At 56.7% G+C, this 25,311-nt stretch overlaps 1 protein-coding gene across 1 annotated transcript; it reads left to right on the top strand.

The window, feature by feature from the left end:
- Positions 1 to 5,603: 5,603 nt before the first annotated feature.
- Positions 5,604 to 24,576, top strand: LMNA (lamin A/C). The gene is made up of 12 exons (XM_033857317.2): positions 5,604 to 6,185; positions 17,592 to 17,748; positions 19,072 to 19,197; positions 19,458 to 19,628; positions 19,831 to 19,956; positions 20,512 to 20,732; positions 20,826 to 21,048; positions 21,479 to 21,586; positions 21,695 to 21,814; positions 22,244 to 22,333; positions 23,130 to 23,399; positions 23,676 to 24,576. Exons 1-12 carry the CDS (start codon positions 5,830 to 5,832, stop codon positions 23,700 to 23,702), a joined length of 1,995 nt encoding a protein of 664 aa, XP_033713208.1. The 5' UTR covers positions 5,604 to 5,829; the 3' UTR covers positions 23,703 to 24,576.
- The last annotated feature ends 735 nt before the right edge of the window (positions 24,577 to 25,311 follow it).

Here is a 25,311-nt window from a genome sequence, read left to right as displayed (position 1 = left end):
CCCGCCCCTTCTCACTCCAACCTCCCCTCCCCCACCCTCACCAGGTGGGGAGGGGCCATAGCTGGGGGATGGAGAGGAGAGAGTAAGATGTCACTGCCGAATTCCTCTTTGCGCCCTAATCTGGTGTGTACTGTGGCAGTATTGTGTACTGTGGTGTGTACTGTGACAGTTCCGGAAACCTGAGGCTCACAAGGTGGGGCGGCTCTCTTGGCCCAGTTGGGAGGGGGATGGGGTTTGGAATGTTGGGCAGGACCTCTCCAGCAGACTCTCCGGATTTTGCTGTTGGATTGGTCTCCTCGGGGCCTGGGCTGAAGAGAGGTGGGATGTAGTCAACCTGGAGGCAGACACCTGAGGTTTGGGGCCTGCTTCTGACACCTGTCTGCTGTGTGGCCTTGAGCAAATCAGTTAACCTGCCCAAGCCTCAACCTTGGGGGTAATGGTGTTTGCTTTCTGCATCTCTAAGAGGTTGGCGAGGGTTAGTGTTACGGTAGTAATCTTAATTGTGAAAGGATCACACCTGGGAGACCTGCCCAGCCAGGTATGAGGTGTAAAGGGTTAGTTCTCTGTCCATTATCCTGCAGCCCCTTCTGGCCAGGCCGGAACCCTGAAGGAAAAGAACCGCGCTCTGGCTCAGCAGCCAGCACCCCTACGTCACAGTGATGTTCATGCTGGTCTCTTGAGGTGGATTAGCCCCTCAGATAGGTCCGGGGTGCTGTCCTGTCTCCTGTGATAGCATGCGTTGGGGTCAGAGTGCTATTTCGGGGGTTCTGAGTGACCTTGGGCACATCTTTCCTCCTCTGGCCTTAGAAGCCACTTGTAAAGAGAGGGGCTTATTCCCCAGAGCCCCGGGGACCTCTTGGGAGAGGCGCAAGGGATCATCAGGCAGGAGTCCCCAAATCTCCCTACTAGAGAGGCTCTGCCTCTGTCATTTAGTATCTTGGGCTTTTGGGGTGAGATTTCATTCGAATGAGGGGTTCTCTGTCTTTCCAAACGGCTGTCAAACACATGCTCCCCTTCTAAGGGCCTTCCTGGCTGAACTAAGCTAAGCTAATTGCCCTGAACCTGCATCATTCCATCTAGCTGAGTCTGGGTAGGAAGAAGGCAGTCTAGTCAGCTGGGCTACCTTAGGTCAATTAGTCAACCTCTCGGAGTTTTGGGGTTTTGGTATATATTGATAAAATGCAGATAATAATACCTCCCTCATAAGGCTAAGGTGAAGATTAAGTGGGATCACCCACACACAGCCCCTAGCCCAGTGCCTGGTGCATGGCAGCCACTTAAAGAACAGGCAAGTCCTTCCACTCTCAAGGTTATAATAATCACCTGTGCACAAGTGACTCAGCAGTTCAACAGGTGTTTAGTACCAGAGCCTGTGATCAAAGAATGAATAAGACAGAGACCCTCCCTCAAGAACTCACTATAAAGGGATCCTCAAACCATGGCCTTGACTCTCCAAATCAGCCCCCACTCCCTAGACCCTCCTCCAAAGGGTTACCTCTTCCCTCCCCTATGGGGGAATATAACTGTCTCCCCAGTGGCCTAGGACCCATCTGAATCCTCCTCTCTCTCACTCCTACCTGTCCAGGATTATAACCTGGTGGGTAAGTGCTTGGCTTTCAGAGTCAGGTCCACCTGTATTACAATGCCAGTTCTGCTACTTACCATATGACCTTAGATAAGTGGTTCTCAACTGGAGGTGATTTTGCCCCACAAGGGACATCGGCACTATCTGAAGACTTAAAAAAAAAAAATTATTTATTTATTTGGCTGTGCTGGGTCGTAGTTGCGGCACGCGGGCTCTTTTAGTTGCGGCATGCAGGACCTAGTTCCTTGATCAGGGATCGAACCTGGGCCACCTGCATTGGAAGTGTGGAGTCTTAACCACTGTACCTCCAGGGAAGTCCCCCTCCCTCCTTCTTGACCCCAGGCTTATCAAGCAGCAAAAATCCTCTCTCGCAGGCCCCATCCCTGAACCAGGCGGCTGCCTCCATCTCCCCCTTCTCTGGTCCTCGTCCTGACTTTCCTCCCACACTTTCCTGCCTCACCTCTAGTGTCTCCCTGCTCAGCTCAGCTGTGCACCCTCCTCAGCTCTTTCCCGCTTCAGCACCTCTACACAGACTTCCTCCCTGCACCAGTCCACCCCTACTCCTCCCACAGTCCTGCCAAAGTGGCATAAGATAGTGAAGTCCTGGACCTGGCTGCCTCATCCAAGTTCTGAGCTCGGCCTATTACTGTTTAGTTTTGGGAAAGTCAGCCTCAGCTGTGAAACAGGGAAATAATCTCCAGCCCATAAGGTGGTTTTGTGGAACAAAATTGAGAATGTATGTGAAAACACGCAACTATAAAGAGCGTCAAAGTGTAAGTTACCCAGTGTGTTGAGCATTATCCCACTTTATATTTTATTTTCATAGCACTTAACCACCTTCTAACAAACTATAATTTTGTCTTTTATTTATGGACCATCTCCCCCCACTAGGATGTCAGCTCCATGAGGGTAGGGATTTTTGTCTGTTTTATTCACCGCTGTCTCCCAGTGTCTAGCTCAGTGCCTGGCACACAGTAGGTGTTCAATAAATGTTTGTTGGATGAGTGAATTCACTATCTATATATAAGGCACTTCTGTAAAGCCCGAAATCTACCTCCTCCAAGGAGCCTCCCTTTAAATGCATGTTACTTAATCATTGCAGCATCCCCATGCTGCAATGGGGAAACTGAGGCTGAAAGAAAAGAAATAACTTGCCCAAAGTCAGTCACCTGAAAAAGTGGCAGGACCAGATGCATTTGTTCATTTAAGAAACACTGAACACCTCCTGTACGCCAGGCTCTGGGCCAAATGTTAGGGACACAGATGGCCAAGATTTGGTCCCTCCTGTCCCTCACAGCACTTTTGGGAGGCAGGGTCAGAGGAAGGCCCAGGATGCTATGGGACCAGAGGAGGGTCCCCCTCCAAGGCCATGGGTCTTCAAGACAAGTGCCCCTCCACTGCCCAAACCACCGCTTGGACTCAACAACCACATTCTGATATCACTTATTAACGTTCCAGCTCCCAGCTTCTGGGATCCATTTGGAATTCGTTATCCAGTTGTGGGTTCTATGCTGCTCTTTAACCACTTGTGCTTGGTTTTGCCTTTCCCTCTGTTTTCCCTACAAGTGGGCAACTCCCTTGAGAGCAAACATAGTAGCTCAACCCCCATGTCTCTGGTAGCCACACTACCCATGTTACAGGTGAGGGAACCGAGGCCCGGAGAATTCAGTAGCAGACCTGTCATCACATAGCAAGTGGGAGATAAGATTGGAACCTGGTCTCCACCCAGTCACAACTCCCCCCAGCCCTCACCCCCAGCAGGCTCCGCTCCTCTGGACCCGGCCTTCCCTGCTTTCTCCTGCTTCTTCTGGGACTGGTGGTCTACACCTGGCAGCAAGAGAGCAGATGATGACATTTGGGATTCAGAGTTAGGATTGAATATTCAAGATAAAGGCCCTTCGAAGTTCACGTTTAGGATTGAGGCCATTGTGGTGGTGGTAAGGTGGGGGGACCCTTTGGAAAGGACCTAGAGTGAAATTTAGGGTTAGTTCCCCCCCTTCTTTCTCCTGCCTCTTTTCTCCAAAGATGGGGAGGTCTGGGCTAGGAAGGGTTAAGTGTGGTTTTGCTTCCCCAGCCAGGAGGGGAAGCCAGGCCAGGCAGGGACTGGGGGTGGGGGGGTGGGGCGGGGGGACGCTCAGTGGAGTGGGGGCTAGGGCAGTGGGAACAGCCAGTGTCCCGCACGTTTCATTGGCACACCCACCCCGCCTCTGCTTTTGGTTTGGAGAGTACAAGAGGGAGAAACAGAACAAGGCTTTTTGTTTTGTCTGGGAAGCTGAAGGTGAGTGCCATGCCCTGGGGGAGAGGGCTGCAAGGAGGGGAAGCCATGTCCTGAGTCCCCCAACTGGGTGCATCCTGGATACTCGCCACACTGCCAGTCACCCCCCTAGAGATGGGAACCTAAGCATCCCCTTCCCGGTTCCTCTCCCTGAATACTCAAGAGTCCCTGCCTTAATCCCACTCCAGCCCCTTGTCCCTCTGAAGCCAGCTCCAGAACCCAGAACAGAGGACCTGTCCAGCTCTGCTTCTCTTGCGCATCCTGATATCCTGGAGCTGTAGGAGTCAGCAACATAATTTAATTTCCCCTGTTGCTCATCAGAGAATAAGCTGTGGAGGCCACAGGGGCAGGGCAGGAAAGCACATGGGTTCTGGAGCCTCAGCCACCGCCACCTCTTAGGATGAGATGGTTGGTGGGCCCAGGGCCAGGATAAGGGGAGGGGAGTAGAAGGCTGATTAAAGGGGTCTTTGGTGAGTCCTGGGGAATGGAAGTCCCAGAGCCTGGGGTGGGGAAGCCTGGGGACTTGGGTGATCCTGTTTTGTGAGAAGGCCTGGCCCCTCCCCAGAGCCAGTGGCAAAGCAGACCTGGCCAGAGAGGAGTGTAGAGATAAGTGCAGTGCTGGCCCTGCAGCCAGCAAGGTTGTGGGAGTCTTTGCTGTCCCTACCTCCCACCACCCCTTCTCTGGCTGAAACCGGGATAGAGACCCAACATTGGCTGTCCAGCCCCCAGCCCTGCTCCCCCTTTCAGGCCCCTCTGGGAACCACAAAAATCTGGGACCTGGTGTCCTGGCAATGTGATGAATGCATGCACAGCTCTGGTATCTGTTTTAAATTATCCATTAAAATAAGTACAGTCCTGGAAAAAAAAATAAGTACAGTCCTGGAGTTGGTGGGGTGGGGTGAGGAGTAGAAAGGGACTGAAGGGGGAGGAACCCAAGGCAGGCTTTCTTTCCAATTGCTTGAATCCAAAGGAAAGGGGCAGGAGATGGGCAGTGCCTGGGTCCAATTCTTGGCCTTCTCTGGGGCCTGTGGCTTGTTCCTTGGGTCTAAGACCCAATGGTTGGTTTTGAAGGCAGATTAAATTGGGGCAGAAGATAGGAAAAGAGCGACTCCAAACTCCTGGTCCCCACCCCAAGTTTGAGGGTGTAAAAGGCACTCAGGATCCAGAACTTTGCTGCAGCCCTCCCTCCAACCACGCCAGGGAACCCAGGCATTCTTCCCCACCTCACCCTGGCATCCTGAGATGCAACTTTGAATGGACTGCCCACATGTAGGGGGGCGGGCGGGGTAGGGGTGACTCACTATCACTATGGGGAGGAAAGGGGGAGCCAGTGGTGGAAGAAGAGTGAGTCACCCTGATGGGCACCAGCCTTAGCCCTCCCCCTACTGCCTGCCTGGCACCCTCCCTTGCTTTACACCCACTTTCCCTCTGTCCCCCGCCCTTTGCCCACCCACCCTCACCCCTTGGCTCTGCCCTCTACCCCCGAAGGCCTGAGGCAGTGGTGGCAAGCTTGCAGCTTGGAGCGCTGAGCAGGCAGGGACCTAGACGCGAGCTTCAGCTAAGCCTCGGGCACGCAGGGGGTGCGCGAGAGAGGGTGGAGCCCTACTCCGCCACCACCGCCGGGTGGTCCTCTCCCCTCCTCACCCCTCCCGCCCCCCCAACCCCCCGTGGGTATGCGACGGCCCCTTTAAGAGCAGTGGCCCCTCCTCCAATTCCCTAGACCTATTAGAGCCTTTGCTCTGGCGCCGGTGACTCAGAGTGTTCGCGGGAGCGCCGCATCCATACCGGCCAACCCAGATCCCGAGGTCCGACAGCGCCCGGCCCAGATCCCCACGCCTGCCAGGAGCCAGACGAGAGCCAGCCAGCCGGCCGGCGAGCTCCCACCCCGAGCAGTCTCTGTCCTTCGGCCCGAGCCGCTTGCCCTTACCGGGACCTCTGCCCCGCGGGCAGCGTTGCCACCCTGCCGGCCATGGAGACCCCGTCCCAGAGGCGCGCCACCCGCGGTGGGGCGCAGGGCAGCTCCACCCCGCTGTCGCCCACCCGCATCACCCGGCTGCAGGAGAAGGAGGACCTGCAGGAGCTCAATGACCGCTTGGCGGTCTACATCGACCGTGTGCGCTCGCTGGAGACGGAGAACGCAGGTCTGCGCCTTCGCATCACCGAGTCCGAGGAGGTGGTCAGCCGCGAGGTGTCCGGCATCAAGGCCGCCTACGAGGCAGAGCTCGGGGATGCCCGCAAGACCCTCGACTCGGTGGCCAAGGAGCGCGCCCGCCTGCAGCTGGAGCTGAGCAAAGTGCGCGAGGAGTTCAAGGACCTCAAGGCACGGTGAGTGCGCCCAGGTGGCGGCGTGGGGCCGGGAGAGGCGCAGAGAGGGCGAGCGGACTGTCGCCCTTGCCGAGCTCCAGACGGCTGATAACTTTGCGTTATAGTCTCCTCCCTCACCGGAACCGCCCCCAGCGGGTGACTGGCAGTGCCAAGGGAAATTGTCAAGACAGGACAGAGAAGGGAGGGGTCTCTGGGAGAGGGTGGAATATATAAGGTAACGGCGCGGGCAGCAGGGCCAAGTAGGGGCTGGTGGCAGGTCCACATTCTGTCAGGGTGGGATTTGCCAGTCATTTGGGGCCTGGGGGAGAGTCTTGGGCAAAGCGGAACTGGCTCCGCCAGGTCTAAGAAATCTGGGCACCCAGGACACTTTGGAGTGGGTGAAAGGCTCCTGTTAGAACTTTCTTGGCAGGCTTGGCACTGTGCCAACTTTGCCCAGCCTGGCTCTGAACACATGACACCCACTAAGACAGGGTTCCCAAGCTGGCAGATGTCCAGTGGTGCTGGAGAGAGGCCACCAAAGCAGGGTGACCCCCTTTTTCCCCTGCAGGGGCATGGTGATGGCCCCCTCAGCACGACCCTTACCCGGGTTCTCTGTAAGAGTTGGGAAGCTCTCCTTCACTCCCTACCTGTCTGAGACCTTCCCTGGACTCTGACAGGCCCACCAAAGAGCTCCAGGAGAGCGGCTTCCCCACAGCTCTCACAGCCCTTGGCCTGCTTGGCCCAGGAATGCAAGGGAGGGAGGGAGACAGAGGGCAGAGGCTCCCAGCTCAGGAAGTTGTGCTATGCCCAGGTCTGCCTCCCCCCTTCCCCACCTTCCCCCATCCCACCCTCACCCTCTGCCTGGAGTCTTCGAGGGTTGGGGGCTTGTCGCACCCTGCCTCCCTCCTTGGGGTGAGCCACTTTCATTTTCCCAGCCAAGCTGAGCAGCCTTTGCTCTGGCCCAGTCCTCTCAGCCGCTGACTTTTTGTTGTTGTTCTTTGCCTTGTTCAACTACCAGAATATAGTGACATTTTTGAAATCCAGCCGTTGGAAGCTTCAGGCCACTCCTACCTTACCCATCCCTGCCCCATTCTACCGCACCCTACTTGGCTCCTCCCTCTTTTCTAAAAAGGCCTTTGGAGCTGGGAAGTTTAGGCCATCTTCAGCTCCCCAAGAATTTGTTTTCTATGAAGACCTCAGCCAAAGAGCACTAAAGGTGCTTGGAGGTCCCTGGTTGGGGTGGGGTATGGTTTGACTTTCCTTCTTTCCCTTGGCATCATCTTCTCCAGACTCACGCTCTTCTCAGAACCTCTGTGTATTCTGTGCTCTTTATACCCCTTCGTGAGCCCCTAGCCCCAGGCATGGTGGGTGTGGCAGATACATCATCCCCTTGTGAAGATTAGATGGAAATTGAAATTGTGTGGAGAGGCAGGGTGACTTGCCTGCCGCCCCCCACTCAGGCTGTGGCTTGTGGGGATCTCAGTTCTCCGGCCAGACCAGGGATCGAACCCGGGCCATGGCAGTGAAAGCCCAGAATCCTAACCACAAGGCCACCAGGGAACTCAGGGTAACTTTATTTCTGTTGAAAGGGATCACTTCTGTCATTGTCCACTAGCGATAGGAGTAACTTAGTTAGCAGGACAGACAGGAGGCAAGCTAAGGGGAGTCCCAGAGAATTAGTGTTCTAAACTAGTCCACGCAACTACCAAACTACTACCTTGCAGATCCCTGTGAAAGGCATTGTTAGCAGATCTTTTTCTGGGGAAGGCATTGATCAGGGAACAGAACAAGTGGAGTCTATGGTCTCTCGCTAACCCAGCCACGCCAGTCTGTCTCCTCTGCCTCCTGGTGCAGCTGTCGGGCCTGGGACACCAGGCGGGTGTGCACGCATGTGGGGCAGGGCCGGGGGTGGTGTGTGTACTTGTTATATTTAGCCACCTGCCTCTCCTCTCCCCCACTCATCCTGGCTGGGGAGGCTGGACTTCCGGAAAAGGGGGGGCGGGTTTGCACACCTGGATCCTAGGCTGATGAGAGGCAGGGTGGAGACGAAGAGGGCTCAGGTTGGGGTTTCTGTCCTGTTCTATGTCCCCCGTGGGAGGAGCAACGATTTGTTGCTCCCTTTTGCGTCTGCCGTGCTCAGGGTGAGGTGTGGAGTAGAATGAAGAATTTGGGAGAGGAAGAAAGGCATTGTCCTAACTCCTCCCACTAAAGCCTAGGGAGAAGGTGTTGCCTGGTTTAATGTTTAGTTAGAGCTCAGAGTTCAGGGCCAGGCTTTGGGTTGGGATGCAGAGCTGTCTGTAAGACCTTGTGGGGATTCCTGGCCCAGCCTGGGTACCTTGACCACACCCAGGGGTTTGGGGCACCCTCTCATCAGGCTGGGTTACAGGCTGCAAGCAGAAACACTACCCCCACCCACAAACACATACACACATCCTCTCAATTCTGGAGCCCCAGGGATTTGGACACCTAAGTGCGGGAAGAATGAGGAGGTTAAAAGATCAGGAAAGGCCTGCCTGGGGTCCAGGCTTGGAACTAGGCCCCACCCCAAGCAGGACAGCTGGGTGGATGACTCAGATGCTGCCCCCCTCTCTCCCACCCTTGTGGCTTTACAAAAGGCAGCAAGAGACAGGGTGGAGACAGCAGATGTCTTAAAGGGAGGGATGGGGGCCCGAATGTCTGCATCTTCTGCTCCCCGCTCCCCACTGCATCCTGGGATCCTTTTCTACCTCCTTCCTAAGGTTCTGGTGGTGATCTGAAACCGGGACTCCTGACAGGCAGTATGCACAAGTAGTTCTAGAGTTGAGGTCTAGAGTTATGGGCTTGGGCTGCGGGATGGTGCCAGGGTCTGTGTCTTTCCGTGCGGAACTGGTGGAGGAAGGCTGAGTCAGAAGTGGGGAGATCCCAGCCCCACAAAGCAGAAGCGTCTCTTCCTCCCCAGACCAGGCCTGGGTGCTCAACGACTTCCTGAATTGCCCACCTTTTGCGGCCCTGGTTGGGATAGGCAGGGACCTGCCAGGCCCAGGTTCATCCAAGCTCTCATCAGGATAAGAAAAGCAAAAGCCAGAGAGGTGTAGAGGCTTGTGCCATGTCACACAGCAGGGGAGTGACAGGTCAGGACTTGAGCACAGGCCTTCTGCTTCTTTGTTATGTGCTCGTACCATTAAACCGTACTTCTCTAGCTTAGGGGACAGGCTGGAGGATCTGGAAGGCGGGTTGGGATGACTGAGGTGCACTCCTGCAGTCTGGAGATTCTGCTCTGGGACCAGTGTTGTCTTCATGTTCTGCTGTTCCGCAGGGCCTGTTAACACTTGATCAATAGCCTTTGCCACATCCCATACCTGGAAGGACCCAGGACCCTGCCAGGCCATGGATCATGGGACAGAGCTCAGGGAGGCTGGTGATTCCTGTCTTGAGACTGTCTTGGGACTTGTCATGGGAATTGTCTGTCTACCTGGATCTGCAGGAGGCCGTGCCCTTTGGCAGATACATAAGGATAACAGGGATGGAGGCCTTTCGAGGGTACCTGGGCCCCAGTCCTCACCTGAGGGAGCTCCTGGTGTCATCTCTTCCCCCACCCCACACCCTGAAGTCCACATTCTTATTCAAACGGAAAGAAGAAGGTACAGCTAACCCTGGGGGCTGAGCAGTAAGTACTTAAGGAGCCCAAGAGAAACAAGAAAGACAGTAATTCCTGCCAGGGCCCCTGATTGCCTTCCCACGATTGATGCCCCCCGGCCGGCACATCCCCTGGCCTCCAGGAATCTGAGACTTACTCTTGCATGGGATGTGCCCATTGTCCCCACTCCCAGTCCCACCCCCAGTGATTCAGTAGCTCAGTGTCAGGGCTGAAGGCAGGGACAGCTGTGGGGACAACTGGTAGGAGATGCCTTTACCTACCAACTGTGCCCTCTGCTCCCCCTCCCTTGCCTCCCTCCTCCCCAGCCCCTGACTACCTCTAGCAGCTGCAGCAGGCAAGACCAGGTCTGGCTCAGAGGCCCAGGGCAGTTCATTCCATTCTCACCTCCCTGAGCCCCACCCTGTGTACAGAAGATGACACAGGCCAAGCTCGAATATTCTTGGAGACAGCAGGAAAGAGGTTCTTTGGGGAAGGTTGCAGCATCTCCTACTGCTTAACAAGAGGCAAGGTGGTCCACCAACAAAATGACAGGTAGCAGGAGGTAGCGGAAACAGCCCTGGCCCTTGGTGTCCTTAGTTCTAGGCTTGGCCCTGCTGCTAAATTGCTGTGTGACCTTGAGCAAATCACCCCCCATCTCTGGATTTCCCTAGCTATAAAAGAAAGGGGTTAGGGCAGAAGGTCTCCAGAGATCCCTCTGGTTCCAGAGTCGTACAATGACCCACAAAGTGAGAAAACAGTCCTCTAAAATACCACGCTATAAGTATGAAAATCGAATATAATTAATAACCAATGCTATTCACAATAGAAATATTTCCCACAAGCTTGGAATTAAAAGTACTAACACCCTCCTCTCTTTCTCAGAGAAAGTTTGTGAGAAACGGTTAACTGTTATGGCATCATATCCTTGGCTTATGCTTTGTTTTTACTGCTAGTAGGAAAGGACACTACGTTTTTAATGCGTCTCCCTTCAGGACATGTCATGTAGGCTGTATCATGCAGGAGAGGGAGAGTCCCATGGGTCTGTGTTGGGGAAGAAGGGAGGCTCTGGGGCAGGCAGGACTGTTACCTTAGTGCTGGCCAGGATTAGACAGCATGAACCCGGAATAAGAGGGAGGTGCAGGGGTGACCTTGAACTGCCCCCCTTCTCTCCTTCCTGCACCCGCAACCTGAGGCTGGGCTGTGAGGAGGTCTTGGCCCTTAACAATCTCTCAAGGAAGGGGACAGTTTGGGAAGGAGGCGGGGCAGGGTGGGGGGACAGGAGCTCCCCCTGCCCGTTTGTGGGAGAGGAAGCTTGAATCCTGCCTGTCGAAACCAGGAATAATTCTGGCTGGAATCCCAGGCCCAGCAGACGAGCTGAGTCACGGTAGAGGGCAGAGTAGAGAGTGGACGGGAGACCCTGAACTTGTCCAGTCAGAGAAGAAAAGGCAGAGGGATGGCCTTTTATTGAAAACTACGATGGGTGTTCTTGTTGAGTGGCAGCGAGAGGGATGAGGGCCTGAATCACATGAGGGACAGATGGAGGGGAGCAGAACACAGGAGTCTCTTTAGGGACTGGCTCAGGGGAGTTAGAGACCCTTAATTTCAAGGGTCCCAGACCTGGGCAGTTGAGAGGGGGCTGTTTGGGATTGCCAAGGCACCCCCTTCCTTCTCCTGAAGCTCCAACGCTGCCACCCTCTGCTGGCTGGGAGAGAGCATTGCATCTTCCCAGGCTGGAGTTGGAATGCAGTGGTACCAGAACTCCTCGGCCCTCCTCCCACTACCTCTCTCCATCTTGGGGTGCGGCTCCCACCCCCTTCCCGCTGTTGTCAGGGTTAATAACCATGAGCCACCAGTCGGAGGGTTAATACGTCCTAAGAAGGGACAGCTAAGTCACCTTCTTGCAGGGATCCCCTAAATGTCCCACCTTACGGCCAGTGGCCTCCCTCCCTCCCACCCCCAGGACATCCTACCTCTTCCCAGGCCTTCCGTCTCCCTTCCATGCCCCCACTTCTTTTGGTCTGTTCCCAGGCCTCAGCCCTGCATTTTTATGACAACACAGGAATAATTTCTGGAGAAACAGGCCAGGAAGAAGGAAAGTGGAGTTTGGCATGGGACCTGGAGGGAGCGGTTGGTCAGGAAGCCCGCTGCCTGTCGTCCAGGACCCCAGCACCCTGGCCTCTGGCCGCAGGCCTCTCCTGCCTCTGCACAATGCCACGTTGATACACCCAGCAGCTGTGACTCAGGCCTGGCCCCCTGCCAGTTCCAGCGCCTCTGCTGGAGTTGCGTCTGAACGTGTCAACAGGCCTCCTGTCCCCCTCTCAGCACCAGTTCCCCCATCCCAACCCTCCCTCTGCTTGGAATTAGACCTGTCTTTGTCTGGGGCGAAGACAGCTGGGAGCCTGGTGGCTCTGGAAGGGGATCTGAGGACCCTCAGACCCCAAGCATATGTGGCAGGTGTCACGCCCAAGGGAGGCGTGTGGAAGCAGAGCCGTGCCTGCTGTGGGTGCATGTGCCCGTGTGGGGAGGCCCATGCACCCACATACTGGGGGTCGACCTCTACCATGTGCTTTCCAGGTGCAAGACATTCAGAACTTCACAGGGTGGCGTTTGGGGGAGGCTCAAGGGGCTTCTAAGTCCCTGGAACACCTGCCCCTCTCAGTTCCTCTCTTCAAGGTCTCCTTTCCAGAAAGGGCTGGTGCCTTGAATGCCAGAGTGGGGAACCAGATGTCCCAGCCTATCCACGTCCTACCCATACCTGAAAGTGATGGCAGACCCACAGACCAGCCAAGAACCCAAGCAGTGGTTACTTTTGGGGGTGGGGGACCGTCGAACTTCATGGCTCCACACACAGCTGTGGGAGTAGCTGATGTTTGAGGGCTGTTTCACTAAGTCTCTGTATCATCACTCTCAGACTGGGGTGGCTCCCAGCAATTGAGCAGAAGTCGAAGTGTCTTCCAGGCTCTCTCCCTGGGTGTCTCTGTCTACTTTCTGCGCCCTCTGTGTGTGTCATGCCATTTTCTGTGTCTGTCTCCATCTGTTGTGAGTGTCCTCAGGTGACTGGGTGAGCAGGGTTTTAGGGTCTGAGGCTGCTCTTCTCCAGGCCTCGGTTTCCCCATCTGTAAAAGGGCAGGAGTTGGTCCAGGAAGAGGTCCCCCTAGAAGCCTTGAGCTCCTCCTAGTCTCAGGGCATTTGGGGACATACAGAAAAAGCCCGGAGACACACTTATTACTGGAAAGAGAATAAACCAGCAGATAAAACAACAGCTGAACGCACTTGGAAGAGGAGAGAGGGCTGGGACTGGATCTGGAGGCGCTGGGCTGAGGCGGGGCTCAAACAGAGGTGGGGGCGTGGATTTGGATAGGTGGAGGGAGGGAAGGATACATTTCAGTGGGGGGAGTTGCTGGAACAAAAGGAGGAACGTGCGGCCGGCTTGGGGTGGCCGTTGGAGACGCCCCATCACCTGGCAGGGAGTCAGCCTGGGCAGAGGTCTAGACCCCTGGGAAGAGAGGGGAGAACTCTCGCCAAGCCAGGAGGGCTGGGACTCACTGCTCTGCCCCCAGCCCTGCTCTGCCCTGCCCAGCCACAGGGGTCTCCCTTTCCTGTGAGGCAGGAGACGCTCGGGGGCTCAGGGCCCTTTGTGCGCCTGCCTCCCCTCCCCCTCCTCCCGTCTCTGACCCGCGGCGATGGGGAACACGGAGGGCCGGTGAGGCTGGGGCGGGGCCAGTGAGTGGACAGGGGCGGGTCTGAGGGAGCCCGGCTGGGCTGGTCCGGCTCCTCCACTGCCCCCTTGGCCACCTGCCCCTCCCACTTCTTATTTTTAGCCCCAGTCCGTTGTCGTTGCTCCCCTTGTCTCTTCCTCAGCTCAGCGGAGGAAATGGGGGCCTCTCCCTCGGGGCCTAGCAAGTTGCTCCCGGCAAGCGGGCCCAAACAGGCCTGCGGCCGGCCCTGGCTTCCATATCTGGCATCTGAGCTGGGCTGAGGAGGGTGACTCAGCGGGCGGGTCAGCGCCTGGCCCAGTGCCCACCTCAGCCCCTTTCCCGTGCTGCGTGCCTTTCTCCCCCTCCCCCGCCCCCCCAGGCAGCCCCCAGAGTCCTGGCCTGCAGTGGCCCTGGAGCCTGGCTTCCCTATCCCACCAGCCAGCCTCAGCGTAACAGAGCCCCAGCCTGGGGCCACACGCGCCAGCTCCCAGGTCTCATTTCTACCTTATTCTTTTCCTCTCTGCTCCCCTGCCCTCCCCCACCCCACTCGTCCCTCCTTCTGCGATCAGATATGCCAGACGTGGGAAGAGTTAGAAACAGGATGCCCAGCCCTTCTTGCCTCATGAATGCCCGCTGGGATGGAGCCACTCCTGTGTGGGAGGAGCCTGGCGGATGGGAGGGAGAAGCCGGCAACCCACTGGCATGGCACCGGGCCTGGGGCAGGACGTGGGTAAAGCCAGGGTCTCCCCTGTGAGCACCAGAGGATTTCCCGACCCCTGCCAGAGTATTGTGTGCTTGAGGATGAGTCACCTGTGGAGCCCCTGGTTCCCACCCTTCCAGCTCCCCTTGCCTGCCTCACCCTGTCCTCCCTGCCAGCCCAGTCCTCCCTGCCCTAGCTGTGGGGCAGCAGTCAGCATGTGCCCAGCTTTCCCACCGCCAACCCCCAGTGGACTCAGGCACGGGCAGCAGCACCACTCTGGGGCTGAACGCCTGGCCAGTGTCTGCTTGGGGTCCCTGCTAGGGCTGAAGACCCCAGCTAGGGAAGAAATGGCATTTGGACCTGGTGGTCAGGCAAGACTGGGGAGGAGGTTGGAGAGGCACTGGTTTCCGTACTGCCACCCGCAGCGGTCTCTTGGGGAGTGCTTGTGGCTCCCTGGCCACAGAGCTCCTGAGGTCTGAGTCATGAGCCCATGGGTGACAGCGGCTGCTTCCCCACAGAGGGGAGCTCCCCAAACACGGCTGAGAAAACCACAAAGGCTCTTCCTTGCTTCCCTCTCTTTGCTTGGGGTTTCCCTCACCTGCAGGGTGTGCCTTAGCCCTTTCATCGCATGTCTTTTAAGCGCTAATCAAAGCCTCCAGGAGGGGAAGGAAAATCGCCCCCTTAATTTCTCTGGAGGCCATTAGAGCACGGGAGGTGGAGCAGTACATCAGTGATTTCCAGCTCTGCTCCCGACTTGCTGTAGGACCCTGGAGGGACCCTGGACGTAGCTCTCTGTGCCTGTTTCCTCACTCACGCAGTATTAGCACCTATCTCAGTAGGGAAGCTGTGGAGATTAAGTGAGTTAATATTATAATATTTAGAGCAGTGTCTTGTATGCAATTAGGTGTGTTTGCTGTCATTATATGATTATTAGTATTAGTCTGAGTATCAGTATTAATATTAGTATTACTACTACCCCACCTTTGGGAGCAGAAGGAACTGAAGAGGTTATACTGAAGGACAAAATCCTGCAGTTGTCAGACTGTGTGAGCCCCCGAGGACAGGGACCGTGCAGCTCCGTTGTTTTCCTCTGTCAGTGCTGCGTTGCACTGCCACAGGAAAGGTATTTCCAAGGAGAACTTCTGCAGTTCCTCTCCTGGTGTCTGAGGAGGCCAGGGAGGCGGGACTAGGGAAGAGACACCCTTGAGATGCCTTCCGAAAGCATCACGGTGCTCCTTCCTGCTTCTCCCAGCTCAGGCTGGCTGGATCTGGGAGCCCTCTTTCTCCTGCTGGCTTCTCTGCTCTCTCTAGACCTGTGGCTTAGGGGGAGGGGGAAGGGGAGGGGAGGGGGAGGAGGGAGGAGTCCTGATCAGCAGCCAGAATTGACTGTGACCGCCCCCCCCCCCAGCCCAGTCCCTATAGCTGCTTGCCGTGCTTGACACTGGGTCACTCACCTTCCTCCTCTGTGCCTCAGTTTCCTCATCTGTACAAGGAGGGGGTTAAGCTGAACGTATGCTCAGCTCCTTCTAGTTCTCTAAATTCTGAGAGCCTCCCAGGATGGCCAGCTGCAGCCGTTAGCCTGCAGGGTAGAGAGGCCTCTTGGCTGGGAAGTCCCTGCCAACCTTGGAGTCAGCCCAAGGGGATCGGAATCTATGTCTGCTGCGTCGCTTCGCTTTACCAGCGGTTTTTCTTCTTTTTCCCTCCTCGCCCTGCAGCTGCCTCAGCTTCGGAAAAGTTCTGAAGTCATGGAAAGTTGGGGCTATGCTCCCAGCCAGGGGCTGGGCCGGATGGCAGCCAAAACCTGAGCTGGGTTTTGACTTTATTTTTAGCTTTTCTGGCTGAGACGGAGGAGGGGAGACATCCTCCAGATCTGGAAGGGCCTCTTTTCACAGGAGACAGACACTGTTGCATTAAACAGCTTGTTCTGAGATGTGGCCAGAGGCCTGGACAGAGCAAGCGTGCAGGCTGGGGGTGCTTCCCCCAGGTCTTCGGGTCCTTCCCTTGCCTGTCTGGGTGTTGCTCTGTCCCCCCTCCCAGTGGAGCCCAGTTGGAAGGGAGGTGGCTCCTGTTTGAAATCTAAGCTGGTGGCAGGAGAACACCGTCTCAGTCTCGGGCCCTCCCTCCAGAGCTGCCTCCAGTCTAGCCTTCTCCATCCTGCTTCACAGTGAATTGTTGGGTCTGCTGGAGCTGAGGGCTTTGGTGGCAGGAGAAAAATGTTGGCAGGGCCACTTTTCTCCTTTCCAGGATAGAATTTTTTTCCCCCTGCCCACGTTTGGTTTTCCTTTTTTCCATCTGCCATGGTGGGTTCATGCTTGAAGTCTGATGAGTTGCAGATGGCAACTGGGCCCAGGCCCCTTGTCTCTTTCCTTCCACTCCCTGGGCCTAGTGGTTTCTCTCACCACGCATTGCTGAAGGGATCATTACAACTGAAAAGTTCTTGGGTTCCCCAGAGGTCTTTAAGAAAATAGGATCCCTCTATTTCTCTAGGTCACTCTCCAGCAAAAGTCATCAGCGGCCCAGAAAGGGAAAGGAGGTGGCAGAGGCAACCCCTGTTCGGTTGGTTCTAGCTAAAGCTTTACCCAGTTTGAGGAGTGGCGAGGTTCAAGGCTGGAACCCAGATGGACCTGGAGGCCTGGGGGTCACATCTGGAGCCAGATGCTGAGGCCTGTGGTCGATGTGTCGGGCTCAGCATTCTCAGGCTCTGATGAGGCCCAGAGGGAGGGAGGCTGGAACCCCTGTGCTCTGCCCAGATCAGGGGACCCAGACTGGGTCCGAGAAAGGGAAGGGTCAGTACCATGCCTGGCTGTCCTCGTCCCAGGTCTCCCTGAGCTTTAACCAGGCTTTCCCTCCCAGCAGTTCCCGGTGTGTAAAAGGGACTAGGGGAGGTGACAGACACCTTTAGGTCTCAAACTGATAAGTGTTAGGGACGCACAGACCCAAGGCCTAGGAGCCTGGCTGTCTGGGTACCCACAGGGAAGGAGGCTTGGCTTAATGGAAGGTGGGTGGAGTCGGGGGAGAAGGTTAAGGCCCTCTGTGGGAAGGGGCAGGAGACAAAGGTGGCTCTGTCTCTTTGGGAAGGAATGGGAGGGGAGAGAGGGAAAAGCATTCATCTCACGGGATCGAGCTTTGCCCTTGGCCCCAGGCGCGTTCCTGAGTACTGAGTCATGGGAAGGGTGGAGAAGCAGGAAGGGGGTTCTGGGGACCTTGGGGGAAGTGGGAGTCCAGCCCCAGAGGCAGGCAGATGCAAACGAACCAAAGTCAAGGATGCCCTCCCCTGGCAGTTTGAGGGATAGCAGAGCCAGGCCCCACAGCTGACCTCCCAGAACCTGCCTTCTCTCTCTCCCTGCGGGACCTGGCTCTCTCTAGGAACACAGACTCCTCCTCTTAAACCCACTCTTCCCTGGCTTCTTTAGCAATACCAAGAAGGAGGGAGACTTGATGGCTGCCCAGGCCCGGCTCAAGGACCTGGAGGCTCTGCTCAACTCCAAGGAGGCTGCACTGAGCACTGCTCTCAGTGAGAAACGCACGCTGGAGGGCGAGCTGCATGACCTGCGGGGGCAAGTGGCCAAGGTGAGGCCCGCCCGTGATGCCACCTGACACCTGTCCCCCCTCCCCTGCCAAATGCACACTCACTCTTCCACCCCAGGCCCCCTCAGGAGGTGCCCAGTCTGACCTGTCACATGGTATCAGAGCCATTCCCATGTCCTACCCTCGTTGCACCCATCCAGACCATATTGCATCCTCCTTTGCTGCCCATGGTGTCTAGCACGGTGAATTTAAAAGAATCCACAAGCCATTTCCATTTAACTTTGCAATGAATTGTGCCTGGCCCTGGATCCCTCCCGGTGTGACCCTGCTAGAGAGAGCCATGACCTCTCTGGGAGGCAGGAGAGGATGTAGCCTGTCCGCAGAGCCCTGATCGGGAGCTGATGGTCGATCACGTATGGATGCATGTTCTCAGTGCTCAGCATGTATACGATGGTCTTTACTTTCAAAACACTTTGCTATGTATTCTAGCCTCTAATCTCTCATGTTACAAGCTAAGGAACAGAATCAAAGAAGCTGGCTTGTTCCCAATCTCACAGCCACATCTGCTCAGAGCAGGACCAGGACTAGAGACAGTCACCAAGCTTCTGTCCTGGGCTGTCTTCCCTCCCAGGCCCTGCCGCCACGGTACACCGTGGAGAGACCAGGAGAAGCCAGCATGTTGACAAAAAAACCAAGGCTGGGCCATTCTCCTCCCAGGTCCTGCCCCCAGCCCTTCCCAGCTTCACTTCCCAGCTTGGGCTTTCTAAGATGAAGATCTAAGACAGGTGCACCCCTACTTGAGCTTCAGAGGATTGTTTCGTGGCAGATAAGGGCGCGTCTCTCCATGATCAAACCCCTGCCTTCCAGTCTGGCCGCCTCTGCTGTCACTCTACCCGCTGAGCCCTGTCCTTCAGGCTTCAGCAGTACTGACTGGAGATCCTGAAGTGAAGATCCTTCTTCCCTCTGTGCCTTTGCACTTGGTTCCTGTCTGCCCCACTCACCTGTCCTTCAGATCTCAGCCTCTTGGAGGCCTTCCCAGAAGCCCCCTCTACCACCCCAGGCACACTTCGGTTCCTTCCCTCATATTCCTTCTGTATTCTGGACATACTTCCTTTATAGCAATTGCTATGTTGTGCCAGAGAAAGGAGGCACTGTCTTTTCTTTTCTTAGCACAGTACCTACCCAGAGTCATTACTGTGAGGGAATAAATATATTATTACCAATATGGGTATCCAAGGCTCTCACTCCCCTAGACCTGTTTCTGCACATATAAAGGGATGTGCTGGATGCAGCCCACTTCTCAGCTTCCTTCCAGCTCTGATGTCCTATGATCCCTCTCCCTGACCTCTGCCCCCTTCCTCTCAGCTCGAGGCAGCCCTGAGTGAGGCCAAGAAGCAACTTCAGGATGAGATGCTGCGGCGGGTCGATGCTGAGAACAGGCTGCAGACCCTGAAGGAGGAGCTGGACTTCCAGAAGAACATCTACAGCGAGGTGGGAACTGTGCCCTGCAGACCGGAGGACCAGGGCTGGGTGGTGACAGACGTCAGAGCTGGGGCTGGGGGATCAGCTGTGTGCAGAGCTCCCTGCCTGACTCCCTTGTACTAGTGGATGGGGAGTTGGGGGGTGGCCAGCCCCCAGGTTAAAGTGGGGCTTTACAGTGACTCCATTCAGGGTTAGGGCTGGGCCGGGAACTTGGGTTTCATCCTTGAAGGACTAGTTCTGATTTTGGTTTCTGGGTCCAACCCTTCCAGGAGCTTCGTGAGACCAAGCGCCGCCATGAGACGCGACTGGTGGAGATTGATAATGGGAAGCAGCGTGAGTTTGAGAGCCGGCTGGCGGATGCCCTGCAGGAGCTGCGGGCCCAGCACGAGGACCAGGTGGAACAGTACAAGAAGGAACTGGAGAAGACCTATTCTGCCAAGGTGCTCATTATCCCGTGGCTCCCTTGCTGCCTCTGCCCCCAGCAGCCCTCCACCCGCCCACCCTGAGATGTCCTGTGGGAGATCGGGAGGACGGTGTCAGGAGCTCAGGGTACCCGGCCCCTGACGCTGCAGCAGTGATGCCCTTCTCAGGTCCCTCCTGCCTTTGGTCACTGCAGCCCTAACCCTGTGTCCTCCCCTCCAGCTGGATAATGCCAGGCAGTCAGCCGAGAGAAACAGCAACCTGATGGGGGCTGCCCACGAGGAGCTGCAGCAGTCCCGCGTCCGCATCGACAGCCTCTCCGCCCAGCTCAGCCAGCTCCAGAAGCAGGTGATGCCCCCACCCCGCCCCTCCCCCATCAGCCAATAGTCTGGGCAGGATGTCAGGATGTCAAGTGGAAGTCCTGAGGAGGGGAGGGTAGTGGACAGAACATGCCCCCAGGACCACAGGCTGAGTAAGAAGCCTAGGATTTGGAGTCAGATGACCAGTTTGCTGTTCCAGGACTACCTCTTATCTCGCCTGTAAGACCTTGCTTCTCAGAGCCTTGGTTTTCCCATTTGAATATGGAGATCATTCTTATCCTCCCTAACTCATAGATCTGCCAGGAGACCCAGTGTGAGGTGTTAAAAGCATCAATATTCTTCTAGCTGGCTGTGCCACTTGTGGCAGAGGAAACAGGTTCTAGCCTCAGATTAAGAGATTTCAGTTGGATATTGAGAAGGCCTCCCCAGTCGTCACCAGCCAGCCGAGGCCACATTAGAGCCATAAAAGGCTCTGATGGGAGCCTGGAGATCCTGGGGAGGATAACTGGGTGTCCCCTACCCCTTACATCTCCATACTTGGGGCCCTTGGGAGCTCATCAGACCCCTGCCCCCCATCACCCAGCTGGCAGCCAAGGAAGCAAAGCTGAGGGACCTGGAGGACTCGCTGGCCCGTGAGCGGGACACCAGCCGGCGGCTGCTGGCAGACAAGGAGCGGGAGATGGCGGAAATGCGGGCAAGGATGCAACAGCAGCTGGACGAGTACCAGGAGCTGCTGGACATCAAGCTGGCCCTGGACATGGAGATCCACGCCTACCGCAAGCTCCTGGAGGGCGAGGAGGAGAGGTGGGCTGTGCGGGAGTTGGGGAGGTGCTAGCGGCCGCCTCCGGCCTGCCACCGGCCTTGACTAGGCCCCCCACCCTGTCTCCCCCTCCGCAGGCTACGCCTGTCCCCCAGCCCCACCTCGCAGCGCAGCCGCGGCCGGGCCTCCTCCCACTCGTCCCAGACACAGAGTGGGGGCAGCATCACCAAAAAGCGCAAGCTGGAGTCCACGGAGAGCCGCAGCAGCTTCTCCCAGCACGCTCGCACCAGCGGGCGCGTGGCCGTGGAGGAGGTGGATGAGGAGGGCAAGTTCGTACGCCTGCGCAACAAGTCAAATGAGGTAGTCCCCCAGGTTGGGTCTAAGAGAATGCATCCGGGTTAGGGAGAAAACCTGGAAAGTGAAGGGATGGAGTTTGTGGGGAGGGCTGTTCCTCCCATCAGAGGCAGACCAGGGCAGTGTGGATATCTCCTCCACACTCTGGTTCCAGTCCTGGCTCCGGGACTCATCGGTGGCAGTGAGACCTTCGGCAATTTATTTAACCTCTCAGAGCATCGGTTTCCTCATCTGTAAAATGGGCATAATAATAGTCCCTAACCCTTTGAATTCTTGGGAAAATGAAAGTACTGAGTGTGTTTGGCACAGCATAAGAGCCCATAGATGTAGCTATTATTTATCCTTGAGGGGGAAGGCAGCGAGGGGCAGAATAGAGTGAGATAGACCCAAGAGCCTGAACGAGCCTCCCCCAACCTTCCCCTTCTCTCCCCGGCAGGACCAGTCCATGGGCAACTGGCAGATCAAGCGCCAGAATGGAGATGATCCCCTACTGACCTACCGCTTCCCGCCAAAGTTCACTCTGAAGGCTGGTCAGGTGGTGACGGTGAGTGGCAGGGTGTTTGGGACTCTGGGGTGGCCTCGGGTGGGGATGGGTTGGCCTGAGGATGGGAGTGCTGGAGTGAGCACCCTTCTCTAATTCTCCCTCCCCCAGATCTGGGCTGCAGGAGCTGGGGCCACCCATAGCCCCCCTACCGACTTGGTGTGGAAGGCACAGAACACCTGGGGCTGTGGAAACAGCCTGCGTACGGCTCTCATCAACTCCACTGGGGAAGTGAGTATGCCGCAGGCTGGCCTCTTACTGGACAAAGTTCCCCTGACGGCCAAAGTAGGAGCCAGCTGCCCCCAACCCAAAGGGGCCAATTCAGGGCCACTTCCTCCCAGCTCTCCTGTGCAGTCCCAGGCCCCAAACTCTCTAACCAGTGTACAGACCCAAAGCTGCCTCCCCCAGCAGCAGGAGGGGTGGAGGTTAGACAGTGAGGATTGTTAAGGCAGACCATGCTCCTACCCAGAGAGTTTGACAGTGTCACCCTGGGGTAGAAACAATTTCCTTAGCTCCAGTACCACAGAGGACAGAGTAAGCAGCAGGTTGGACAACGGGCAGGCCACTCGAAGGTTCTTAGGTGGTCACTGGGTTGGGTATGCTGCACACTCCTCCCCTGGCCCTGAGCCCTGACCCCTGGGGCTCTCGTATCCCCGGCAGGAGGTGGCCATGCGCAAGCTGGTGCGCTCAGTGACTATGGTTGAGGATGACGAGGATGAGGATGGAGATGACCTGCTCCATCACCACCACGTGAGTGGCAGCCGCCGCTGAGGCCAAGCCCACGCTGGGGCACCCAGCCAGGCCTAGGGACAGCCTCTCCCTGGCCTTCCCGTGCCCCAAAAATCTTTTCATTAAAGAATGTTTTGGAACTTCACTTGCTGCCCTGGCTTTTCTTCTCTCTCCTCCCTATACCTTGAACAGGGAACCCAGGTGTCTGGGTTCCCTACTCTGGTAAGGAAGGGAGTGGAACTTTCTGATGCCATGGAGTCTTCCCATGGGAGCAGTGGACAAGGGTCTGGATTTGTCTCCTGGGACAGGGATGGGAGGACAGATGTGGGGCACCCAGCCCTGCCTCTCTCCCCCAATTTCTGTTGCATGCATCTCCTTTCTTGTCTCCTCCCCATTCCTGTCACCTGCATGGCCTCTCATCTCCCCCATTTTTCCTGGGAGAACGGTCTCTCTCACCCACGCCGCTTCCCAATTAATTTTGCATGCCTGCTGCTCTACAAGCTTGCTCACTCTCTCTCCTTTCCCTCTTAAGCTCAGAGTAGCTAGGACAGAGTCAAAGCCACAACTCCCATTCCCTGTCTTCTGTCCCCAAGACTTCATGACCCTGCCCCCTTTCGTGTCCTCCCTTCCCAGCCCCGGCCCCCTAAGCCCTATTGCTCGCCCACCGTTAGGTTAGGTTAGGTTAGGTTACTTGAGCGCAGAACCCCACCTTCCCACCTGGTAACTGGGAACCTGCAGGAGCGCGGAGCCTGGGTGTTGGGCCTGAGCAGTCAGTCTCAGACTCGCCGTCAGGCCTGAGCCTTGTCTCCCTCCTCAGGGCTCCCACGGCAGCAGCTCGGGGGACCCCGCCGAGTACAACCTGCGCTCGCGCACCGTGCTGTGCGGGACGTGCGGGCAGCCTGCAGACAAGGCGTCTGCCAGCAGCTCAGGAGCCCAGGTGGGCGGATCCATCTCCTCTGGCTCCTCCGCCTCCAGTGTCACAGTCACTCGCAGCTACCGCGGTGTGGGGGGCAGTGGGGGTGGCAGCTTCGGGGACAGCCTGGTCACCCGCTCCTACCTCCTGGGCAACTCCAGACTCCGAACCCAGGTGAGTTGTCCCTCTGCCTCTACACCCCCACAGGCAGCGGGGCCCTGGTCCCTGAGGGTTAGGGTGGCCCTGTGGGGGGAGAGCCTTCTCTTCCGCAGCCCGGGGGAGTGGGAGCCTCCTCCCCGAAGCCCAAGATCCTAGATGGTCGCTCCCGCATCCTGCCCCTCCTGTCTGAGCCCCAGATTGGAGGGCAGGGGTGGGGCGGGGGGTAAGGGGAGGGAGGGTATGGGCCAGGTGCTGCGGCTCACACGTCTCCCCTTCTTTCTTCTCTCTTAGAGCCCCCAGAACTGCAGCATCATGTAATCTGGGACCTGCCAGGCAGGGATGGGGGCGGAGGCCTCCTGCTTCCTCCTCACCTCATGCCCACCCCTGCCCTGCCCCTCCTGGGAAGGGGCTTGAAGCCAAAGAAAAATACCCCTTTGTTTTTTCTTCTATGTTTTTGTTTTTTTCTAAGAGAAGTTATTTTCTACAGTGGTTTTATACTGAAGGAAAAACATAAGCCCCCCCAAAAAGCGCATCTATCTCAATCCCCCCCTTTTTTCCCCTGCTTCTGGGGAACTCCATATCTGCCTTAAAACCAAAGAGGGAGCCAAGGGAAAGGGATGCTTTTTACAGAGCCTAGTTTCTGCTTTTCTGCCCTGCCTTCTGCCCCCATCCTGGGGACCCTGTGACATGGTGCCTGAGAGGCAGGTGTGGAGTCTTCTCCGCCAGGCCCCTGGGCCATCCCCCATCGTTCCACTACACCTGGCTGAGGCTCCTCCGCCTGCCCCGCCCCCAGTTCCCCCCTGTCCCCAGCCCCGGGATGACTTGATTCTCCCAGGTACCAGCTGCGCTTGCTTTTTCTGTATGTTATTTAGACAAGAGATGGGAATGAGGTGGGAGGTAGAAGGAGGGTGAAGAAAGGTTAGAATGAGCCTGCCGTCACCCAGCTTCAGAGCCAGGGGTGGGCTGTGCCCAGTCACTGGAGATCGAGGTCAGGTGGGTGTAGGGGAGGAGGGAGAGGGAGGCTGACTAGAATGGGGGAGAGCCTGCTGGGGCCCCACCACAGAGGAGGAAGATGAGGAAGGGTGGAGGGTGTGTGGCAGTGGATTTTGGCAAACACTAAGGAGCCCCTTGCCTCCCATTTCCCATCTGCACCCCTTCTCTCCTCCCCAAATCAATACACGAGTTGTTTCTACCCCTGGCTGCTGTGGTGTCTGTCTTTGTTGGTGGGTGTCACTGTGTGTTCTGAGGGGCAGACAGACACACACACACACACACACAAATGTCGCTCAGTCACCGCATCCTCACGCCTCCCAGCCTTGCCCCTGCTCTAAGGGAGATGCGACAAGGCCCTCAGAGCTTCAGATGCACATCTGGGCACCCAGCGGTGGCTGATGGGGAGAGGCTCTGACCTGAGCATTGCCCACCCAGTGCAGGGCTCTCTCTCCATAAGTCCCTCAGAGAAGCAGAGCCTGAAGGAGAGCATTTCCTTCCAAGCTTTCTTCAAGCAGCCAGCACTTAGCGAGCACCTTCTTCGTGCTGCACCCTGAACTCAGCGTGAATACTGAGACATGATGATATGGACCCAGTCTGAGGGTGGTGACATCTCAGGACCTGGGGCAAGGACAGATGGGGAGGAGGGAATAGAAGCCAGTGAGAGCAGCAGGAAAGGGGCAGGACTGACTTTGCAAACAAGCAGTTAATGTCCCTCTGCGCCACACTCCATGCTCAGCTCAGGGACAGGGAAATGGACAAGACAGTGTGTTCAGTGTCCTCAGGGACCTAACATTCCACTGGGAGCCAGAAAACGTGGACTGCTGTGGACAAAGGGACGTGTCAGGCGGAGTAGGAGCCTCAGAGAGGGAGCCTATCATCTGGGGGAATGAGGAGCCCAGACTGAGGGAAAGGGCCCCAACCAGGGAAAATGAGT

The sequence above is a fragment of the Tursiops truncatus genome, chromosome 1 (genome assembly GCF_011762595.2).
Source record: "Tursiops truncatus isolate mTurTru1 chromosome 1, mTurTru1.mat.Y, whole genome shotgun sequence".
Classification (NCBI taxonomy): domain Eukaryota; kingdom Metazoa; phylum Chordata; class Mammalia; order Artiodactyla; family Delphinidae; genus Tursiops; species Tursiops truncatus.
The sequence above is the reverse complement of the archived record's forward strand: the minus strand, read 5'-3'. Positions and strand labels throughout refer to the sequence as shown.

Coding starts and splice junctions, on each gene's coding strand:
- LMNA (XM_033857317.2), top strand. CDS start 5,830: ATGGAGACCCCGTCCCAGAGGCGCGCCACCCGCGGTGGGGCGCAGGGC. Junction 19,198..19,457: donor AGAAGAACATCTACAGCGAG/GTGGGAACTGTG, acceptor CAACCCTTCCAG/GAGCTTCGTGAGACCAAGCG. Junction 20,733..20,825: donor CTGGAGGGCGAGGAGGAGAG/GTGGGCTGTGCG, acceptor CCCCCTCCGCAG/GCTACGCCTGTCCCCCAGCC.